The sequence below is a fragment of the Centruroides sculpturatus genome, unplaced genomic scaffold, assembly GCF_000671375.1.
Source record: "Centruroides sculpturatus isolate CEXI.00-Female unplaced genomic scaffold, Cexi_2.0 scaffold239, whole genome shotgun sequence".
NCBI lineage: Eukaryota > Metazoa > Arthropoda > Arachnida > Scorpiones > Buthidae > Centruroides > Centruroides sculpturatus.
Window position 1 is genome coordinate 575,426 of NW_019384979.1, and position 18,943 is coordinate 594,368.

An 18,943-nucleotide genomic window follows, 5' to 3' on the forward strand; every position below is an offset into this window, starting at 1 on the left:
AAAATCTAAGTGACTCGTACAACATGGAATTCATATAAAACGGAATAATCAACAGTGTTTTAGGGGGGTCGACTGTATTGTAAACCGAAAATACAGTTTACGATATATGTTTTTACTTTTCACAACTTCTGTATATTTCAATAGATGTCTCCTATATTTATAAAATTTTAATAAATATCTCAATTTAAGAAAACTCTTCAAAAGACATTTTAATTAAAAGTTAGCAGTATTGAATATTATTAAAATGTTATACATTATATTGTGGTGAATTTTCTGATAAAATACATTAATTTAAGGCGACTTTACTACCTGGCAACGCTACTTTCGACGGAATCGTTGACGAGAGTACAAAATGGCGCCTTGATTAACGTTATTTTTATCATTGAATATTTTAGATATTTGTAAATATGTCCGAAGAGGGGAACTCTCATTCTTCCGCTTTGTTTCCAGCCTATAGCGGCATTGTTCCCGAAAATAAGTGTGAAAGTAAGTTTTTACTGAAGATAACTTTATAGATTTTATGGCACTTGTGCAGTTTGAAAGGTTTTCTTCTATAAAATTAATCGATTCTAGACTAATTTGACTCGATAATTTCCAAAACACGTATAACTTTTTGGGAATGATCCATATAAAATATGCTATAAACAAAAAATTGTAGGAATACTTACCGAGCGTGCACAGTTCGAAAACGCCATTAACTAAGCTTGTTTTCGTCGCGGAGCGTCACATTGGATGGCGGACGCGTACGAAGCGTGTCACGTGACATTTCTCGGTACACGTCTCGGCCTCGCCTTAATCTCTGACGTGTTCCTGTAGGGAGTCGATTGTTTATATCCTCCAGTTGATCACATGTATTAGCAACTTTTATTAATAAATATTCACATTATACAATAGTCTGCTTGTATTTTAATATATCAATTGCACACTTTACCATCCCACAAAATATTCTTATTTGATACATAAAATTAGTATAATTACACCTCTGAATGAGTCTGTTGGGAACTTAAGGTTGTAGAACATACCCATAGGAGCAAAAAAGTCAAAGGAACTATTCCTCTATATATGACCCTTTGTGAGATACGGCCCCCTAAATTGGTCTACTTTCAGGTTGGATGCAATTGCAAGTTGCATTGCTCCACAAAACTAATGAGTTTAACTATGTAGCACATGTTACTATGCCGGCTTTGAGCACCCACTTGACTGATTGTGGAGTACTTGATATTATATAGTTCAAGGGGGTGTGGCGGGCACCAGGATGCGAGTGATAGGGTGCATTTACTTTTTGCTAGCTTCCAAGCTCACTGGGCTGATACTAGCACACTTGTAAAAGTATGCACAATAATGGACACCGCTATCTTTGAACAAACTCCAAGCTCGTTGTAAATTCTCCGAGCACACTAGGAATGCTAGCAATGACATCACGGGTGCAAAAAGTAAACACTGTGTTCATTGGTAGCTAACAAAAAGTATACAGGCTGAGCGCGCTAGGGGCAAGATCGAAGCTAAAAGTAAATGCACCCATAGTGAGCACTGAAGCATGTGACTACATGTTCCACGAGGCAAGTGATAGCTAGGGTTGTATATACAGGTATGGTTTCTTTGAGATTTTTGCTCATACGAGGATGGAAAACTGCTCGTTTGGAGTTCGTATCTTACTTTAAATTGCATCACTTCACGACATTTTGCATAATGATATATTCCATTAGATTATAACAGAGTTGAAAAATCTGTAGTTTCCTGTATTTTTTTATGTTTAGATACATAAAAACTTATTTCTATGTTATATATAGTCATAGAAATAAGTTTTTACTTATTACTCATAGTCATGTAAGAATAATAGACTACAATGTAAGGTTTGTCTAAGTACAATCTATGATGCTTGCTTAACGATGTATTTCTCAGAACATATTCTCATTGTTAAGCAATGTGTACTGGTATATAGGATTATAAACAAAATGTCTTAGCATCACCTTATTCAACTTACTACTGATTTGTTATAAGTTGTAAAATATATTGTAGTCAAGATTTATGAGCACTCAATATATGACAGTTCAATATGAGCTGTTTGCTTGTACCCTGATTTATGAGAGAAAATATTTTGTGTAATGAGTGTGACAACTGATACATAAATAAAACACTTTAATAAACATGGCTGAATCAATGCATGGTCGTATCTGACCATGACCAAGGACCTTTCCATTTTAGGGATTTTGTCTTGCATACCTAGCAAAGTCATGATACTATGTATCAACTTGAGATAGGAAAGCAGAAAGTGACATAGGCTATTTTTACACAATGCCACCCAGAGTTTCCAGATTGAGGAGTTTTTACCGACTGATAGAAAATTTGGGAAATTTTTTGGGGTGACATTTTTTTTTAGTTTGATCCTTTTTCAATAGACTAAAGCATTAAAATTTTGACAAGATAGAACATTGTTTTGTCATCTACAGAGTAAATGTAAATTGTAATGAATTTTTAGTTGTTTATTTCCAATAATTACATAAATGTTCAATGGATTTTCTTCAAAATGTAATCATTGATTTAAATTTTATTAAATTTGATAAAAATCAAGCAAGATTTCGTTCGGTTGTTGTTAGGGGATTGATTATTTTGGTATTATAAGTCAGCTTTAAGCAGAGACTAATTATTTATCAAGAACACGGTAATATGTTTATAAAGAAATAGTGCTGTAACATATATTTTTTAACATACCTGAAATTATATTAATTTTGATTGTAATTTTTATAGATTTACAACAAGGAAATGATTGGCTTGTTAACAGTAGTTATACTCCTGCCTGTGAAGAGACTTTATTATCATTTCGCCAAGAGTAAGTTTCATCTGTTGTTTTTGATATTAAAATATTTTATTGATAGAGTTTCAAATAACAAGGTTTTCTATAATTGTACAGTAAATCCTATTACTTTTTAATGACTTATTGCATATAGCAGTAAATAATTTAGATCAAATTAAACTATTTTTACACAAAATTACAGAGAAAGAATTTACATATAAAACCAACCCAATACATGTTGATAATCAAATTATATGGATGGATTCTGATCAGACTATCTCTAATCCAAATTACTTAGTGTCTTAATAATTAATTAGTTATATTATAGCTTAATAAGAATTAACTGTATCATTTGATAAAGAATTTACATGTACAGTAATACCCCGAACTTATGCGATAGGTGGAACCGAGCCATAACCACGTAAATCGAATTCGCGTAAGTCGGGGTATAATTTCACAATTTGTGTAAAATCCAAGTCGGATGTATGTAAGCTAATAAATATAAATAACATCAACATAAAGCCCGATTGGTATACATACAAAACTTCCAAACGATCGCCTGAATAACGGGCTATAATATGGCTACTTAAAATGATTAGAACCAAAGCAATTTGTCTTAAGAGGTAAGCGTTAGGCGCCATCTCGTAACTAAATTAATAATTAAATAAATATAATTAATTAAATTAAATTAAATTTAGAACCTTCTNTTTATATATATATACCTCGCCGGGTGTTACGTTAGCTGGCTGAGTGCCATTGAGGGTCGTGGGCGATGAAGTCGCCCCCAGTCAGTGATGTATTTAACCAAGCTAATAAATGTTCTCATTAATCTTATCTTGTCTTTTGATTCGTTCACGGTTACAAGAAATCACCATATAGAGTCTCTCAAGTCTCCGTAGATATAACAAATACAGAAATAAATAACGCAAAATAAATTGTAGCTAGCATCGATTCCGTGCGACACGTCCGAACATGTAAGCCGAACAATAGTGTGGGGGGAATGAGTAATCAAGAGTTGCGTGGCATTCAAACAAAAGACAAATCGATGAGATTTGAAAATCGCATAACTCCGGGTTCGCATAAGCCGAGGTATTACTGTATTTCTGTTGTGAACATTGGATTAATTCATATTAAAAATAAATTGACTAATGTAAAGAAAAAACAGTCTGAACTGTGCTTCAGATACTTAATATTCTGTTTTTAATAATTTGTAGTAAAATCTCACTCACCAATGCAAACTAATTAGGGTTCAACTTTATTTGGGTTTTAGCAAGTGTTTCGACTAATTAAAAATTTTTTTTCTGATGTATTTTTTATGTTGTAAAACCAAAACCATTCACACTTCCAGCAAGTGGGTTTAATGAATGAATATGCAGATGTTTTCAGTTTATTTTATAAACCAGTCTCAGGTTTATAAAGTAATTGAAATTGCATTTGGGAATTTGGAATTTTGTACTTTGAAATCTGAGGCAGGTTTACAAAGTAAAACAAAAACATTTGTATTCATTCATTAAACTCATTTGCTGGAAAAGTGTGAATGGTTTTGGATTTTACAAATTATCTGTTTCAGCTTTGACTTTGGATTTTAGAATTTTTTATGTTTGTGGGGTTTCTGAATATACTTAGTTGGATAAGTCTGTTGTATTACATCAGGATGACTTACAGAAAACAAATTATTTTTTAGAATTGGCAAACTTTGTTCACATGTGGGTATTTCAACCTCTTTTATGATTGTGCAGGAAGGAAGACCAATTTTTGTTTTCTATTCCTATAACAAATTTTTATGTATTTTGAAGGTACATGTACAGCATGCTGTATTCCAGATGGTGCAGAGTAAGCACAATAGTCTTTTGATGAGGGAAAGAGAAAGGAAACATTCAAGAATGCATTAAACAGCACATTGGTAAACTATGATGTACTATAACATGTTCTGATATTCTCCAAGTTCAAGGTGGAGTGACCAATGCATATTGCACTCATTGAGCTGTGGATACAGAGAGCTCTGATGAATCAGTATAGGCTCCTCCATAATAATAATATTAAAATCATTTTTACTGCTCATTCATATTCACCCAGAGTTATTTTGACATAATAAGTCTGCAAATGCCAACATAGTGCCATTTGCTTCTCCCACCTTGTTATGTTGCCAGACATTCTATTTGATTTAACTGGAATTTCGTAATGTCAGAGTTAGTGAGGTTCTATTTTACTAACATCTATTGCCATTGTGTACTTTCAGGCTAAATTATATTAATAATTTAATGAAAGCTAGCATTATAACTTGAAAAAATGTTATAAATTCTGATTTAAATAAACTGATTAAACATCAGTTATTTTTTACTTCATTTGTTATATTTACATTAGACCTTAACTTGAGTTGTTGTACAAGTATGTGAAGCTTCCTAATAAAATAACACCATGATATAAATAATAAATAAAGAATAGTGGACTATCTCGAGGTATCAAATTCAAGAATTTAAAACAAAATTTTACAGCTTGGTGATAGTCTAGTAGAAAATACTAATAACAGGAACAAGATAAGCCTGAATTTAATTAATATCCAAGTATTTGTATCTATACTAAGTAAAGGTTTTATGCTTTATTTTAATTTGATTTATATGATTTTATTGACTTTTTGGGATCTAAAGTAACCATTTTTATACTTTCAGAACTGTTCAAATAAGTGAAGATGAAATTAAGAAAGAAGAATGTGATGTTAAGGAAGCTGAGACCGAAAAATCTACAACAAAGTATCAAAAGTCAAAGAAGGAGTCGAAGTCTTCATCTAAAAAGAAACATAAAAAGCATAAGAGAACAAAATCATCGAGGGTAGAAGATTTAGGAGGAAGGTTAGAATAAAATTTATATCATAAATTGTAATAAATATCTAAAATTATTTCTAATATTTAATTAATTTTCAGGCCTGCAGAAAGTGTTTATGAAATTTTATCAAAGAAAATATTCATTGAGGAGACTGGACTTGCACCTGAGCATGCTTATCGCATCGATTGCAAATCTGACAAACAAAATCTTGCTTTTAATACTTTCTATCATAAACACACGGCAACATATTTCAGTGATAATAAAATTCCGCTTGGTTTAACAGAATTTGAAGAAAGTAGAATGATCATTAACTCTTTAAAGAGGAAGAAGAAGAAATTAGCACGATATTGGAAGAAAAATAAAACAGAAATGCTACAAAACAATGATATTTTAGACTTATCAAAACCATTAATAATTGATACTCATGATGCCAAGCCTTATATTCCTATTGAACTGTCGATAAATGAATTAAAAACAGCTTCTAAAATTGATAATACACAAATAAATTCTCTTGGAATATACGATTCTGCCACCGAATTATATATTCAAGGAAAAGCTTCAGTTAGTAAAGAAGCTGGAAGTGGTGGTGATGATTTAAGTGGTAGCTCTTACAGATCTGCTGTAGAGCAGTATTTATATGCAAAAACTGAAGAATTTAATAAAGCCTTAAGAGAAGATCCAACCAATGAGCAAAAATGGATAGATTTTGTTGCCTTTCAAGATGATGTTACTAGCAAAGAACAGATGAAATACTCACAAAGAAGTGGATGCTTGGAAAAGAAAGTTTCCATTATAGAAAAAGCATTAACTCATATTCCAAATTCTTTACCTCTTGCAATTTTGAAACTTGAAATCTGTCAAGATCTATGGGAAATAGATAAACTTCTAAATGAATGGAAGCAGTTATTGTTCTACCATCCTAATAATACATATCTCTGGCAGCAGTACATACTTTTTGTCCAGTCACACCTGTCATATTTTACAGTCTCACGGACTTGTAAACTGTATATAAAATGCATCGAAACATTAAATAAAATCTTGTCGGGAACATTTCAATCTCATCAGCCGTCTAAGAATTTAGAAGAGACCATTTTGGGTGAGTTTAATACATATTTTGATAAAATGAATTTTATACAATCACTTAAAATTGTAGTTTTAAAAATATTAATAAATAAAACTAACAGGGAAATCTGAGATCTATGATTAAATCCAGGTAAACTTTCCCAGAATTTTTCAGGGATGGTCTGACTGGATATGTTGGTAAATAATTCAGTTGCAGACTCTGTACTTGCAATTTAATTATTTACTATTAATTTGAATAAAGGTTTTGTCTCTACAGACAAGCTGTATCTGCAACAGTTCATTACTGTGATCTCATCAGTACATGTGTACATATTTAATACTTAAGATATAATAGGGTACAAATCTATTGATTTAGTGGCATACTTGGAGAAAGAGTTGTTACTAGCCCATCATCAAATGTTTGTGTAACAGCAGACTTCTAAGTAAACATTTGATGACGGAGTAATCAATTCAGTGACATGAAATCTGCTTCTATGAAGACATTTCATGCTATTGAATGAGGCCAATGTATTTTTTATTATGTTAGATATTTGATTTGATTAATATTAAAAGTTAAATATTTTATGTAAATTTTTCTATTAATAAAAATATTTCATTAATATAATTACTAAACTTTGATTTATACAGATATTTTCTTCCAGTACTGTACATTTTTAAATCAGTGCGGTTATACAGAAAAGGCCATAGCAACATTTCAAGCCTTAATTGAGTTTAATATGTTTCGTCCAAGAGTTCTCCCCAAAGAAACGACAGAAGAGGACCTCAAGACTTTTTTTGAACCTTTCTGGGATAGCGGTGCACCGCGGTTTGGAGAAGAAAATGCCCCCGGGTGGGATAAAGTCTTTATGGAGAAGAAATTAACTTTTCACAGAAACGAATCCTCAATAGGTATTTAAATTTAAACAATTTAATAATCTAATACTTAAGCAAAAAATTTATTTAACATATATTTTAAAAAATTATTTAAGTAGTTGGTATCATGTAAAGTATGTAAAGTACACTCTTGCTAACCAGTCTGTCAATTATCTGGTATATTTCCAGTGTGATCTCTTCTGCATTTCTGTTTTGTGAAAATGTTAGTCATGTCATACATTGTTTTCTTGATTTCATTCTGTACAGTGTACATGGTATTGCGTGTCGGTGTACTGTATTATTTCTCCACCTGTCTTCAGAATAATTGGTACTGAACAGATCACAACATTCATTACCATTAGGCAGACTTTAGATTAATTCACTCTCAGTAATCCAAGGCAGTTATACCTCTGTGCAAGAAAGGGACAGATTAGCAAGTTCTAGTATAATTTGAAGACAATACAAAATATAAGTTGAAGTCTTAGTGTGTCCTCATGCCATAACACATAGGAACACAAACACAACTGCAGTCAACTGTTATAAGCTCTATTGTGTTTCTGTCGCATGTAAAGGGCCTGCAACTAATTTTTCATTTTGGATCTTTTTTAATTGATGTTACAGTTGAAATTACTGCAATTTGCAGTATATGAAATACAGTTTTCATCTCTCAACATTACAACATTAAAAGCGCTCAGCAAGTAAACATATATATTAGAACACCTTAATTTTGCTGAGAATTATATATTTTAAACACAAACGCTTTCAACCTGATTAACAGGCCATCCTCAGGTCTAAAAAAACGAAAATGGAACAGATACGTTCCATGTATAGAATATAAATATTTAAATCAAAGCCAATCAAAACCCAAGGATGAGAAGTTTCTCTTAGTCATTGTCATTGCACCCTCAATATATACATACAGATCAACACCAATGAGGAAAAAAGAAAATGAAAACATATTTCCATAAGTATTAATTCATAAGAGCAAAATTCAACTTTAAAATATAAAATGACTAGCAGATGAGCCCGGTGTTGTTCAGGCAAAAAGTAACAATAGCAAAAATTAAGATTATTAGATTATCCCCTTTTTTTACCAGGTGCAAGAATTAGGTTCACCCTCTTCCAAGACTAATTAGAGAATTTTTAGATGGGTCTGAAAACATCTTCGATTTCTCAAAAAAACCACATTTAAGATAGTACAGTAAAATCAGAAGTCAGAGTAATCCTTTACCCTCTCCCCTGCAGGGGAAATTTCAGAAAGTCTGTTCTTTGTCTACATTCTCATGGTGTAGCCTGTGTACTAAATTTCAATTTTCAACTCCTAACCATTTGGACTCTGCACTTAATGTTAATAATAATAATAATAATAATTTTATCATTATCAACCCATCTCGATTATAAGATTCAGGATAAATCTAGAAGTCAGAAGAGGCCAGAGGTACTGTACACCATCCCTGGACTAGGTGTTTTAAGTCTTTCCACTCTATGGACACTAAGAGAGCATCTTTTAGCCTATTCGACCCAGTGTCAAAGGTCCCGGCCCAACACGTCTGGGCGAACCAACACCCAAAAAATTCCAGGGGCTTTTTCGACCTGTCCGGATTCAATCCTGAGTCCCTCGAAGAGGTAAGATGCCACCTCGACCACTTGCCCATCCGGCCATCTCTGGGACTAGGTAACGAGCGACAGGTGCATTATGTTACAAAGTGGCTTTAACATAGCCAGATAACCAAACCAACAACAGCCCATTTTATTTGAAAACGGGCCACGTCGTCAGTTGGTTTATCTGATCATATTAATGCCTGCTTTACTAGGAAACCCATCCAACACTCATCAAGATAAAAAGGGACACAATCCCTAAATACAGTAAACACAACAAATTAATATGAATTTTAATCATTATAACGCATTATTTATAACATTTAATTTAAGATAAGATTTATTAAATGAACATTGCAATTTTACCTTTGTGCACCGTCACGGCAGCGGTCGCGACTGTTCAGACTCCTGCCGGAGGGAAACCATTGATTGTTTAACTTCCCTAGTTCTTGATTCACGGTAGTTCTTGAACACACGTAAAAGTCCGTTGGGAAAACGATTAGTCACGACGGCCATAACGGTGCACATAAGGATTGCAGGTAGAATTTTACCTAAGTCTAAATCCAATAAATCTTACTTGTGAGTTTGTCCACTTGTAAATCTCTAGTCAANTACATGATTAAAAAGTTCACTGAAAACTCAAGCTAGAATTAGTTTATTGGAAGATTTATTATATTTTTTATTTTTTAGTTTATTTTGTGTTATTTTTATATATTCTCTTGTATATTTTAATTTTATTTTGTGTTATTTTTATATTTTATTCCGTTTCTCTTGTATATTTTTAAAATTTTTGTTCTAAATTTTGATTTAAATATTTATATTCTATACATGGAACGTATCTGTTCCATTTTCGTTTTTTTAGACCTGAGGATGGCCTGTTAATCAGGTTGAAAGCGTTTGTGTTTAAAATATATAATTCTCAGCAAAATTAAGGTGTTCTAATATATATCTCAACATTACTTTATGTCTTATTTAGCAAAAGTCAAGCTTAGGATGCAACTTAGATCCTATATATTACAAAATAGATCTTAAGCCGACCTGCACCCCAACCATTTCATCAATGTTCATGATTCCATCACAGATTATACAAACACACTGATTATTTTCTGGCTGCATATCTTTAAGTTATTATTATTATATGAATTGTCTGAAAATCATATTTTAACATTAAAATTAGTCTTTTCAAATCAAATCACAAAAAACTTCCAAAAACTAAATTTCATCTTCAATAATTCCATTTAGTATTAATGAATTTAATTAATTTACAATAACTTTTATATTATCTTGATTTATTAATAAAAATAATCAAATTTGACTAGTTTTTATGGTCAATTTTCATCATAAACTGTTGCTGATAATTATTATTAATCTTAACACATATCTTTATTTTAAAAAATACTTTTCTTATTGTTATGATTATTAGATATTAATTTGAAGGAAGAAGAAATTCTAGAAAATGCCAGTTCAAAGTCTCACGTATGGATTGAATTTGAAAACTTACGCGAACAGCATCACTGGCTGCCTTGGAGTCCAAATCTAGAAAACAAGGAAGATGACTGTGAAGATCCGGATAGGTCAATTCTGGTTGATGATGTCAGTGATGCGTTGTTTTCTTTAAAATCTGAAAAGCTGAAATTCCTGTTGATTGTTCAATTTCTTAGATTTCTAGGAGTGAAATTTGAAGATTACAATAGGACGCCTTACTGCAATAAAGACTTTTTAAACCAAATATTTATCGAAAGTCCAGCAGAAGTACATCCATTTTTACATAATGAAATGTCTTCATTTGGTTGTACAGATTATCATGCTAATTTAACACTTCTAACGAATCAACAGAGATTTATATCTTTAATAAATCGATTATTCGAGCAGTCCATTAAATTATTTTCTTTTGACTACAAACAGTTTTTGACATTTCATTGGATCAAGTTTAATATTAGACAACTTCAAAACACTGCTGACAAATCTAACTATAAGCAAGAGTTGAAGAAAATTAAAAAACTTATTAAAAATTTATTAAAGGAAGAAATAAATCGAAATAATTTAGATCTGTGGCAAGAATATGCTAGACTGGAATGGTTGGATGGAAAATTTAAAGAGTCAGAAAATGTCTTTCAGACAGCAATTTCTTTAAGTAATACCTTTCAGATAAATGAAGCTAGTTTATGGAAATTTGTACAGACTTATGTTGAGCTGCAATTAGGAATACATTCAATAGTTAGTTTTGGAATAGGTAAATTAGAAGTAGCAGAAGAAAAGAAGGCTAAGTCACTTTACATGCTGTGCTTCTTAGGAATGGATTATCCATATGTATCTAAGTGTGTAAAAAGTTTAACAGAAATTCCAGCAACGACAATTTTGAAGGCTCGAAGTGGATTTCAGAGGATTATAGAATTAAAAACAAACAGTATGACAGAAAATAGTGATGAATTTGTGAAACCTTCGGATTTAGCAACAAGAATCTCGTGTTTTGCGTATTTTCAATATCTAACTTGCGGAATCTCAACTGTAGAAAATTTGTATGAAAATATTATCAAAGTATTAGCTAATTCATCCAATGATAATTGTTATAAGTAAGTATATTTAAGTGTTTTTAAATACAGGCATGTATCACTTAACTGAGGTCATATGAGATTAAAATATAGCTGAAAATAGCATGCATAAGGACATTGTGCAATGCATTAATGCACAAACAAACCTACTGGGTAGCCAGTCATGTAAAACCACATAAAGTGTGTATAAAACGTTTGTGGAATGAAATATATCATAAAATTTAAGTTTAGATACATAAATACTTATTATTGTGTTACTTATATCCTATATCAGTATTTTATACCATATATAGTTTGTACTACTAGGCCATCGTCTATACCAGGAGTGGGCAATCTTTTTCTCAGGAGCCACGTGGATAACTGTAAAGTCTCTAGTGGACACAAGTCAGATGATTGTGAGTTCTATCACCTAATTGAATACCAATCAACTGATAGCATTCACAATCACAGTCTAAATCTAAGTGTGAACATATGTAGAGTACAAGATTGCTGATTTTCTAATGTTCCAAAGCATGTACTGATTATGTATTTAACATTTTATTAATAAAATTATTAAACTTGTGTGCAGACCACATAAAACAGTGTCACTGGCTGTAGTTTGCCTAATCGTGGTCTAAACCAAATTATATACCACTATGCCTTAGACTATACCATATTATATACCATTATACCATAGTCTAAACTAAATAACATATAAACCTTTGTTTAAGTATATTTTATGATGATTTGTTAACATTTATCTTGGAATTATCCTTGTTGTTAAGTGATACATACCTGTAAACTGGAGTCCTTTAATTAGATTTCAAATTATTTTCTAGTGAATTTGAAATCTAATTAAAGGTATTCAATATAATATATATAAATATTTTTTTTTATATTACCAGAAAGGAAATAGAAGCAATATTTGCATCATATCTGCAGTTGTATACCTTCCATTCTTCAATAGCAATTGTTTCACTGAAGAAAATCCGGCCAATTTTATCAAAAACACTTGATACTTTTCCTGAAAATCCCTATTTTTTATGGTTATTTTTGGACTTAGAAGTCGGTTCTGGAATTGCCAATTATTTTCGAAGGTATGATATAGAGTAAATCTCTAATATTTGAAAATAGGAAAACTTACACAATTTTCATTTATATTTCAGATATTTTACCAAAACTCTAAAACAAGAATCAAAAGTTTCATTAATGCAATGGTTGTTTGCTATTATTGCCGAATTAAAGAGATATTTTAAACTATATAATGTAGAGCAGCTTGATAACTTATGTAAGTATACTTTTTAATTGTTATAATTATTTTTAATAATATAAGTACATGTATTTATTGTAAAGAACAATATATATATAAGTAGATTAATTAAGATAGATGATTTGTTTATTAATCATGCTTAGGAGGAGGAAGAGTGCTTATAATTTGAATTTCTTTATCATTATCAGTGAGATAAAGTTTGATAGACAACACAGAAAACAAAACATGAGACATAGATCTATTTTCTTATATTTTCTAACAAAATAAACAATGAGAAGAATGCATACAGCTTTTTAATAAAAGAAAATAATAATAAATTTTAACTTACGATAACCTAAACTAATTAGTTGAGAGTCCAAACAGTCAGTTCACTTGCTAATAGCACAAGAAAATAATTATAGGTTAGATGTTTTGAGCTTTGAGGAATTTGCAGATGATCATGAATATACATAATATCCAATGATTTGTGCATCCATGTAAGTCATGGATGCACAAATCATTGGAAAAAATAAGTAGGTTAAAAAATAATAGTTTAGTTGTTTAGAAACAAAAGGAATATCTTTGGAAAATGAATATGAGCCACAAAATCATATAAATTGATTAAAACCAATGGATGTTTTGCCTAATAGAAGTAATTGAACTCCAATGCCTGCGATTGAGACAGAAAATATAAAATATATAACTCGATAGAGAGAAGATGCAGGTGCGATAACTTTCCTGAACACAGTTTCAGGATCCAGTCTAATAGTGAAGCAAATCAACTATCTACCAAAAAGAGTTTGCAAGTTTTCACGAGAAGTATAATAATCAAAAATAAGTCAAGAAGTCAATGGTTGGTTTTCATGATGGTCAGTTTTTAATAGTCAACTAAATACTTTATATACAGTTATTCTTGCTGCCAGTGTAGTCCTCAAATCAAGAAAGAGAGAAAGTTCTAAGGGAATTGTACGAAAGAAAATTATGTTCTCACCAATTTTCTTGCCCAACTAATTCATTTTCTTTTATTCATCTTTCATGTAGTTATGATCCTAAACCTAGACTCTTCAAATCATCAAACTCTTGAGATCTCTCACAGATAATTTTTTGTAATACTGTTCATGGGAATACACAAAACAGAAACTTCTATAATGTATATCAATTGAGTTTAACTAGAATAAATTAAATTTATTAAAAGAAAACAGAGTTGATCTCTGTTCTGGAAGTCATGTCCTTGCCACAGGAAAGGAAAAATCTCCAAGTCCCTAAACTGGAGTCTGAAATTCTCAGAATTTGAATCTGACTGGTGTCATCCTGACATAATAAATGAGTAAATCTCAACTTGCTATAAGGACCCCATAATGAAATAATATAATGGGAAATATGTATCTGTATAACAATTATTTGTAAGTCTATTCGTGTTTAACTATAAATTGGATAAAAATTGTTAATCCCAAAGAACAAAAATCGACCTTAATTATTTTAAATTAATAAATAAAACACGTTTTGCTCCACTTGTTTCTGTAGAAGTAGAAAGATTGTTCTCCATAAATGATCATTGTTAGAAGACAAGAAAATGAACTTTATAGAGAAACATATCAAAGTGATAAATATCATGTATTACAACAGATTTTCATTTGAATAAAATTAATTGTGTTTTCTGAAATGTAAATTTTTGCATTTATTTCTGCCCCTTTTCAGTCGTCTTCCCACATCTTTTTTGCACCTAAAAGTCCAGCCTTTAACTATCACATCAGTGCATAGTGGAAAGATTAATATCCCACACTATCATAGGTTCATTTATACTTAACACGGGTCACGAGTTCACTTTTGACTAACAAGTTATCTGCATAGAGTTATATGAGATTCCTATGTGTGTCTAAATAGGAGCCAGTTTTCCACAGAAAATCCTTTTGTAAAGCACACCCTTGGAAGATTGTCTTATCTAATTGAGCCAATCCTTTCATACTTGAAAATGTCACATTAATTGAGTCAAAACTGTTAAATTTTCTTAAAACATTACCTACTGTTAAAGGTGTATTGTTTGTTTTGTTCCTTTTCATGTTCAAATCAAAAAACTGTGTGAGAGCTGCTCAGTATGAAATATATATTATATTACATACTTTTGCATACTTTTATTGGAGATGATGATAATAATAATAATAATAAATATGTAAAATTTGAGAACGAATTGTCTGTATGCAATTTGATAAAATTGTTATTTGTTTTCTTTTTAATTCAGGACAATAGAATTGAATTCTGTTAGTTAGAATTGATATTTATTGCTCTATAATCTGATATGAAATTGCTTTTGAATGAGAGTTCAATAGTCATTTTGTTTTTGTACTCTTTCACCTGTTCCATGTGGTAATTATATATTGAGTGAAACTTGTGTATTTTAATGGATTTGTATAATTTACAGGTATTTCTGAAACTGGTTTGAGTTGGAAAATTCGTTCTTTATTTGAAAAAGCTGCTACAATGTCAAAACTGTCGCATTCTGTTTTGCTGTGGAGAATGTATATAAGATTTGAGGTAAGTTGTCAAATAAGTATACTCACTAGAAAAGTAATTTATATAATTATCCAGAAATTTTGACAACACTTGTATATCTGAAAGCCAGGTTATTTTTAAGCTAGAAATGGGCAAATTTTAATGGGCTTAATTAAGTAAATTACAGAAATTGTCCCTAATATACAAGTTTCCATGTCAAATTTTGTATCTTAATCTTTATCCTATCCTGAGAGATCAAACAAAATAGATGTTGATACACACATGTGCACACATCAATTCACAAAATGGTTTTTTCTGTGTTTTGACTTTTTTGGGTTCAGGAGTCTCAAAATGTTGAGACAATAAAATTTTAAAGGTTTTTTTGGTTGCATGGATTCAACTCCACATCCCTACAGTGGTAGACTGACAGGTAATCTGGTCATCTAATTAAATAATTCTAAAAATTTCAGAAAATCAGATTGATCTGGTCTTCCTGGGTTATCCTGAATATCTTGGGATAAAATATAATTATGCAAAATTACTTTAATTCTATATGATGTTAATCTAGCTTTTAGATATGTAATTGTAGAGAAAAATGAGATTTTATTTTAAAAAAAAGTTATTAAACACTTAAGCTTACAAAGTTCAGTTTTAAATCATATTTTTTAAATAAAATGCTTAAATTCATGATAATAAGTATCTAAAATGTTAATTTCAGTTGCAGCAAGGTGATATGAGAAGAACTAAAGCTGTGTTCTATCAAGCTATTAAACAGTGCCCTTGGGCAAAGGTAACTTTTTTAAATTTAATTTCTGTGTTAGTCTTAATATAACATGATCATAATTAAAGAATAGGTGTTCAAATGTACAAGGTGTCCCAAGGCTGTACCGCATAGTGCCAAAAATCGCCACATGGCAATATTTTTGTTAAAGTGGTGATAAAAACATAATGCTGGCAATAAAAACCCTAGTCCACTTATATTGACATTTAGCCTGAAATTGAATCACAAAGTACACCTGAAGAAAAATATCAAAATATCAAGCACCCATATGATGGGAGTCCATGCACCACACACCTAGCAATGCCGTGATGTCATGCAACAAGTTACGACAGGAAAGCAGGATGTGAGCCTAGAATCAAAAGCTGTTTTCATGCAATGCCACCCAGCATTTCCAGATTGGGGATTTTTTATTGACTGACGGGAAATTTTTTTGATTTTTTTTCAGTAGATAAAGCATAAAAATTTTGACATGATAGAACATGTGAAATACTGTTTAAGCATTGTGATCAAATGTGTTTTTTGGAAGTATTCATTAAAAAATTATTCAAAAATGATTTGTATTTCTAAGTGACAGCTTGACGTGTTACTTTGCTTTCCAGATTCCAAGCTGATTACCAGCACCTAAATTAATTAGTAAGTAAAACCGGTGATAAATAATTTGAAGTGGCAAAAAAAATTTAAAATTGGCAAAATGCTTGACAAATTTTTAAACATTTTTCAGAACAATTTCTGGGGTGTCCCATATACAAGTATGAAGTCTGAACCCCTCACTTTTTATTTTTATTTTCTTTCTCATTTATTATCATAGAAAGATAGAAATGTAAATTATTTCTTTCAATTGAATAGTTTAAGAAACAGAAAAGAAATGTGTTTTTAAGAGAAAGTTTGGTGGGTTAAAAGATAGGAGGAGAGAAATTAAAACAAGAGATTTTTACCTTCCACTCTGTTAAATGTAAGGAAAACAAAAGGGAGAGTGCTTTATTGTGTCAAATTACAGCTTGAAACTTTTTAGTCACAGCTGCATCACCCAAATGAGAAGGAAAACATCATATTTCCACAATTACAAATCGTTGTTTGAGGAAGTTGTAATTAAACACTTTGAGAAGAGTTGGGTCAGGTATTGAGATAAGGAAGATGTCAATCTTCTCTGCAATCTGAATTTGGCTTTTAACACCAGAACAGGGAAGAATCAGGAGAGGGACACACATAGCTAATGTGCATAGGAGAGAAATTGATTAAAACCAGGGCTGTGGAGTCATGTAAAAATCTGCCGACTCCGACTCTGATTTTTCCTTACCATCCGACTCCGAATCCGTTTCATATACTTAACAAGCTGGTAAGTAAAAGGGAGTCAGAGTCAGCGGATTTTTTGACGACTCTGGCTCCGACTCTGGCTAAAACACCAAAACTCCACGACTCTGACTCCACAGCCCTGTTAAAAACCCATGCTCCCAAGGACAAGCATCTTTTTCTTCAAGATCAACAAGTCTTTTCCTTCAAAAGACCAACCCTAGTGCATCGGTACTTCTCTGTCCTGAAAAATCACCCAATTGGAAGGTTGTCTCTGTCTGCTGCAGGAATTACAGAACTCTTTCTGCAAAAGATCCCCAGTAGCATCCAAACCATATAAGTAACAAAAAGATACTGGTTGCCAGATGGAAGGTGGTTTAATCCCTTCCTTTAGGATAAATTTCTATCACCCACATGATTGTCAATTTTCTATGATGTCATATGACTAATTTTAACAGTTTTCTTAAGGTTATTTTTAGTGATTGTGGTTAAACACCATACTGAGAGGAGAAAAATTTTTTGATTTGTGAAATGTACTGTATTTTCATGCTTCTTTGAGATCTTTAAAAAGTACATTTACCCTGTCTAGTTATTATCATTTTTTTTATATATTGAATTTAATATTTGTTTATTTCTTGGATATTTATTCTTATATTGATTTTGTATAGGTAATTTACATGGATGGTATTAAGTGTTTTCCAACAGACATACAAGAAATTCTGGACACCATGATGGAAAAAGGATTGAGAATAAGAACACCTCTTGAAGAGATAGAAATACTACTCGAGCATCGACAGAAAACTGAATTGAAAGATTTGGAAGAATCGTCAGCAGTGAAAACTGAAGAATTACAGGAAATGGCAGAAAAAGTTGAAGAGATGGTAACAGATACTTGATATTGTGTAAATTTGTTGTAATATTTGTACATAATTAAATGTTTTATACAGAATTATATAAGGTATTTATTATGCTTTAATTTACTTTAATTAAAAAACTTTGAACTTGATACTCACAGAAATAACAAACTTTTATTTATTTAATGATTATGTACTTAATTAAGTATCGTTAAGTCTTAATTTTCAAATAACTTATAATGGGTTTCAGGAACAATAGAGCAATTTATACTATAGAAAGAATTGGCTCTTCAGTTCTACCCATAGTACTCAGATTTGAGTTATTCATGTCGCAATAGACACATACTAAGAAGTTATATAGTATACAAATGATTCTGGATTAATTACATAGAATAGAAATACAATACTTGAAAATATCAGATGACAACCATTAGTATGAAGAGTAGACTGTATACATGGGCATCTATCCATAAGGAACAGAGGTGATAAAGTATATCCTCCAAACCTCTACGTCAATTTGATGCAAGTAAAACTCATTGTAAGCAGTTCAACAAATGGTCTTTATTTTAATTATTTATCTGTTATGAAACTTAGTTT

At 31.2% G+C, this 18,943-nt stretch overlaps 1 protein-coding gene across 1 annotated transcript; it reads left to right on the plus strand.

Annotated features, from left to right (window-relative positions):
• The first annotated feature begins 231 nt into the window (after positions 1-231).
• Positions 232-18,436, plus strand: LOC111632744 (protein NRDE2 homolog). Its single transcript, XM_023377258.1, has 11 exons — positions 232-486; positions 2,749-2,830; positions 5,464-5,643; positions 5,716-6,713; positions 7,328-7,588; positions 10,575-11,724; positions 12,588-12,779; positions 12,849-12,970; positions 15,351-15,463; positions 16,140-16,211; positions 18,161-18,436. The coding sequence occupies exons 1-11, from the start codon at positions 408-410 to the stop codon at positions 18,386-18,388; spliced, it is 3,477 nt and encodes a 1,158-aa protein (XP_023233026.1). The 5' UTR covers positions 232-407; the 3' UTR covers positions 18,389-18,436.
• Positions 18,437-18,943: the final 507 nt, after the last annotated feature.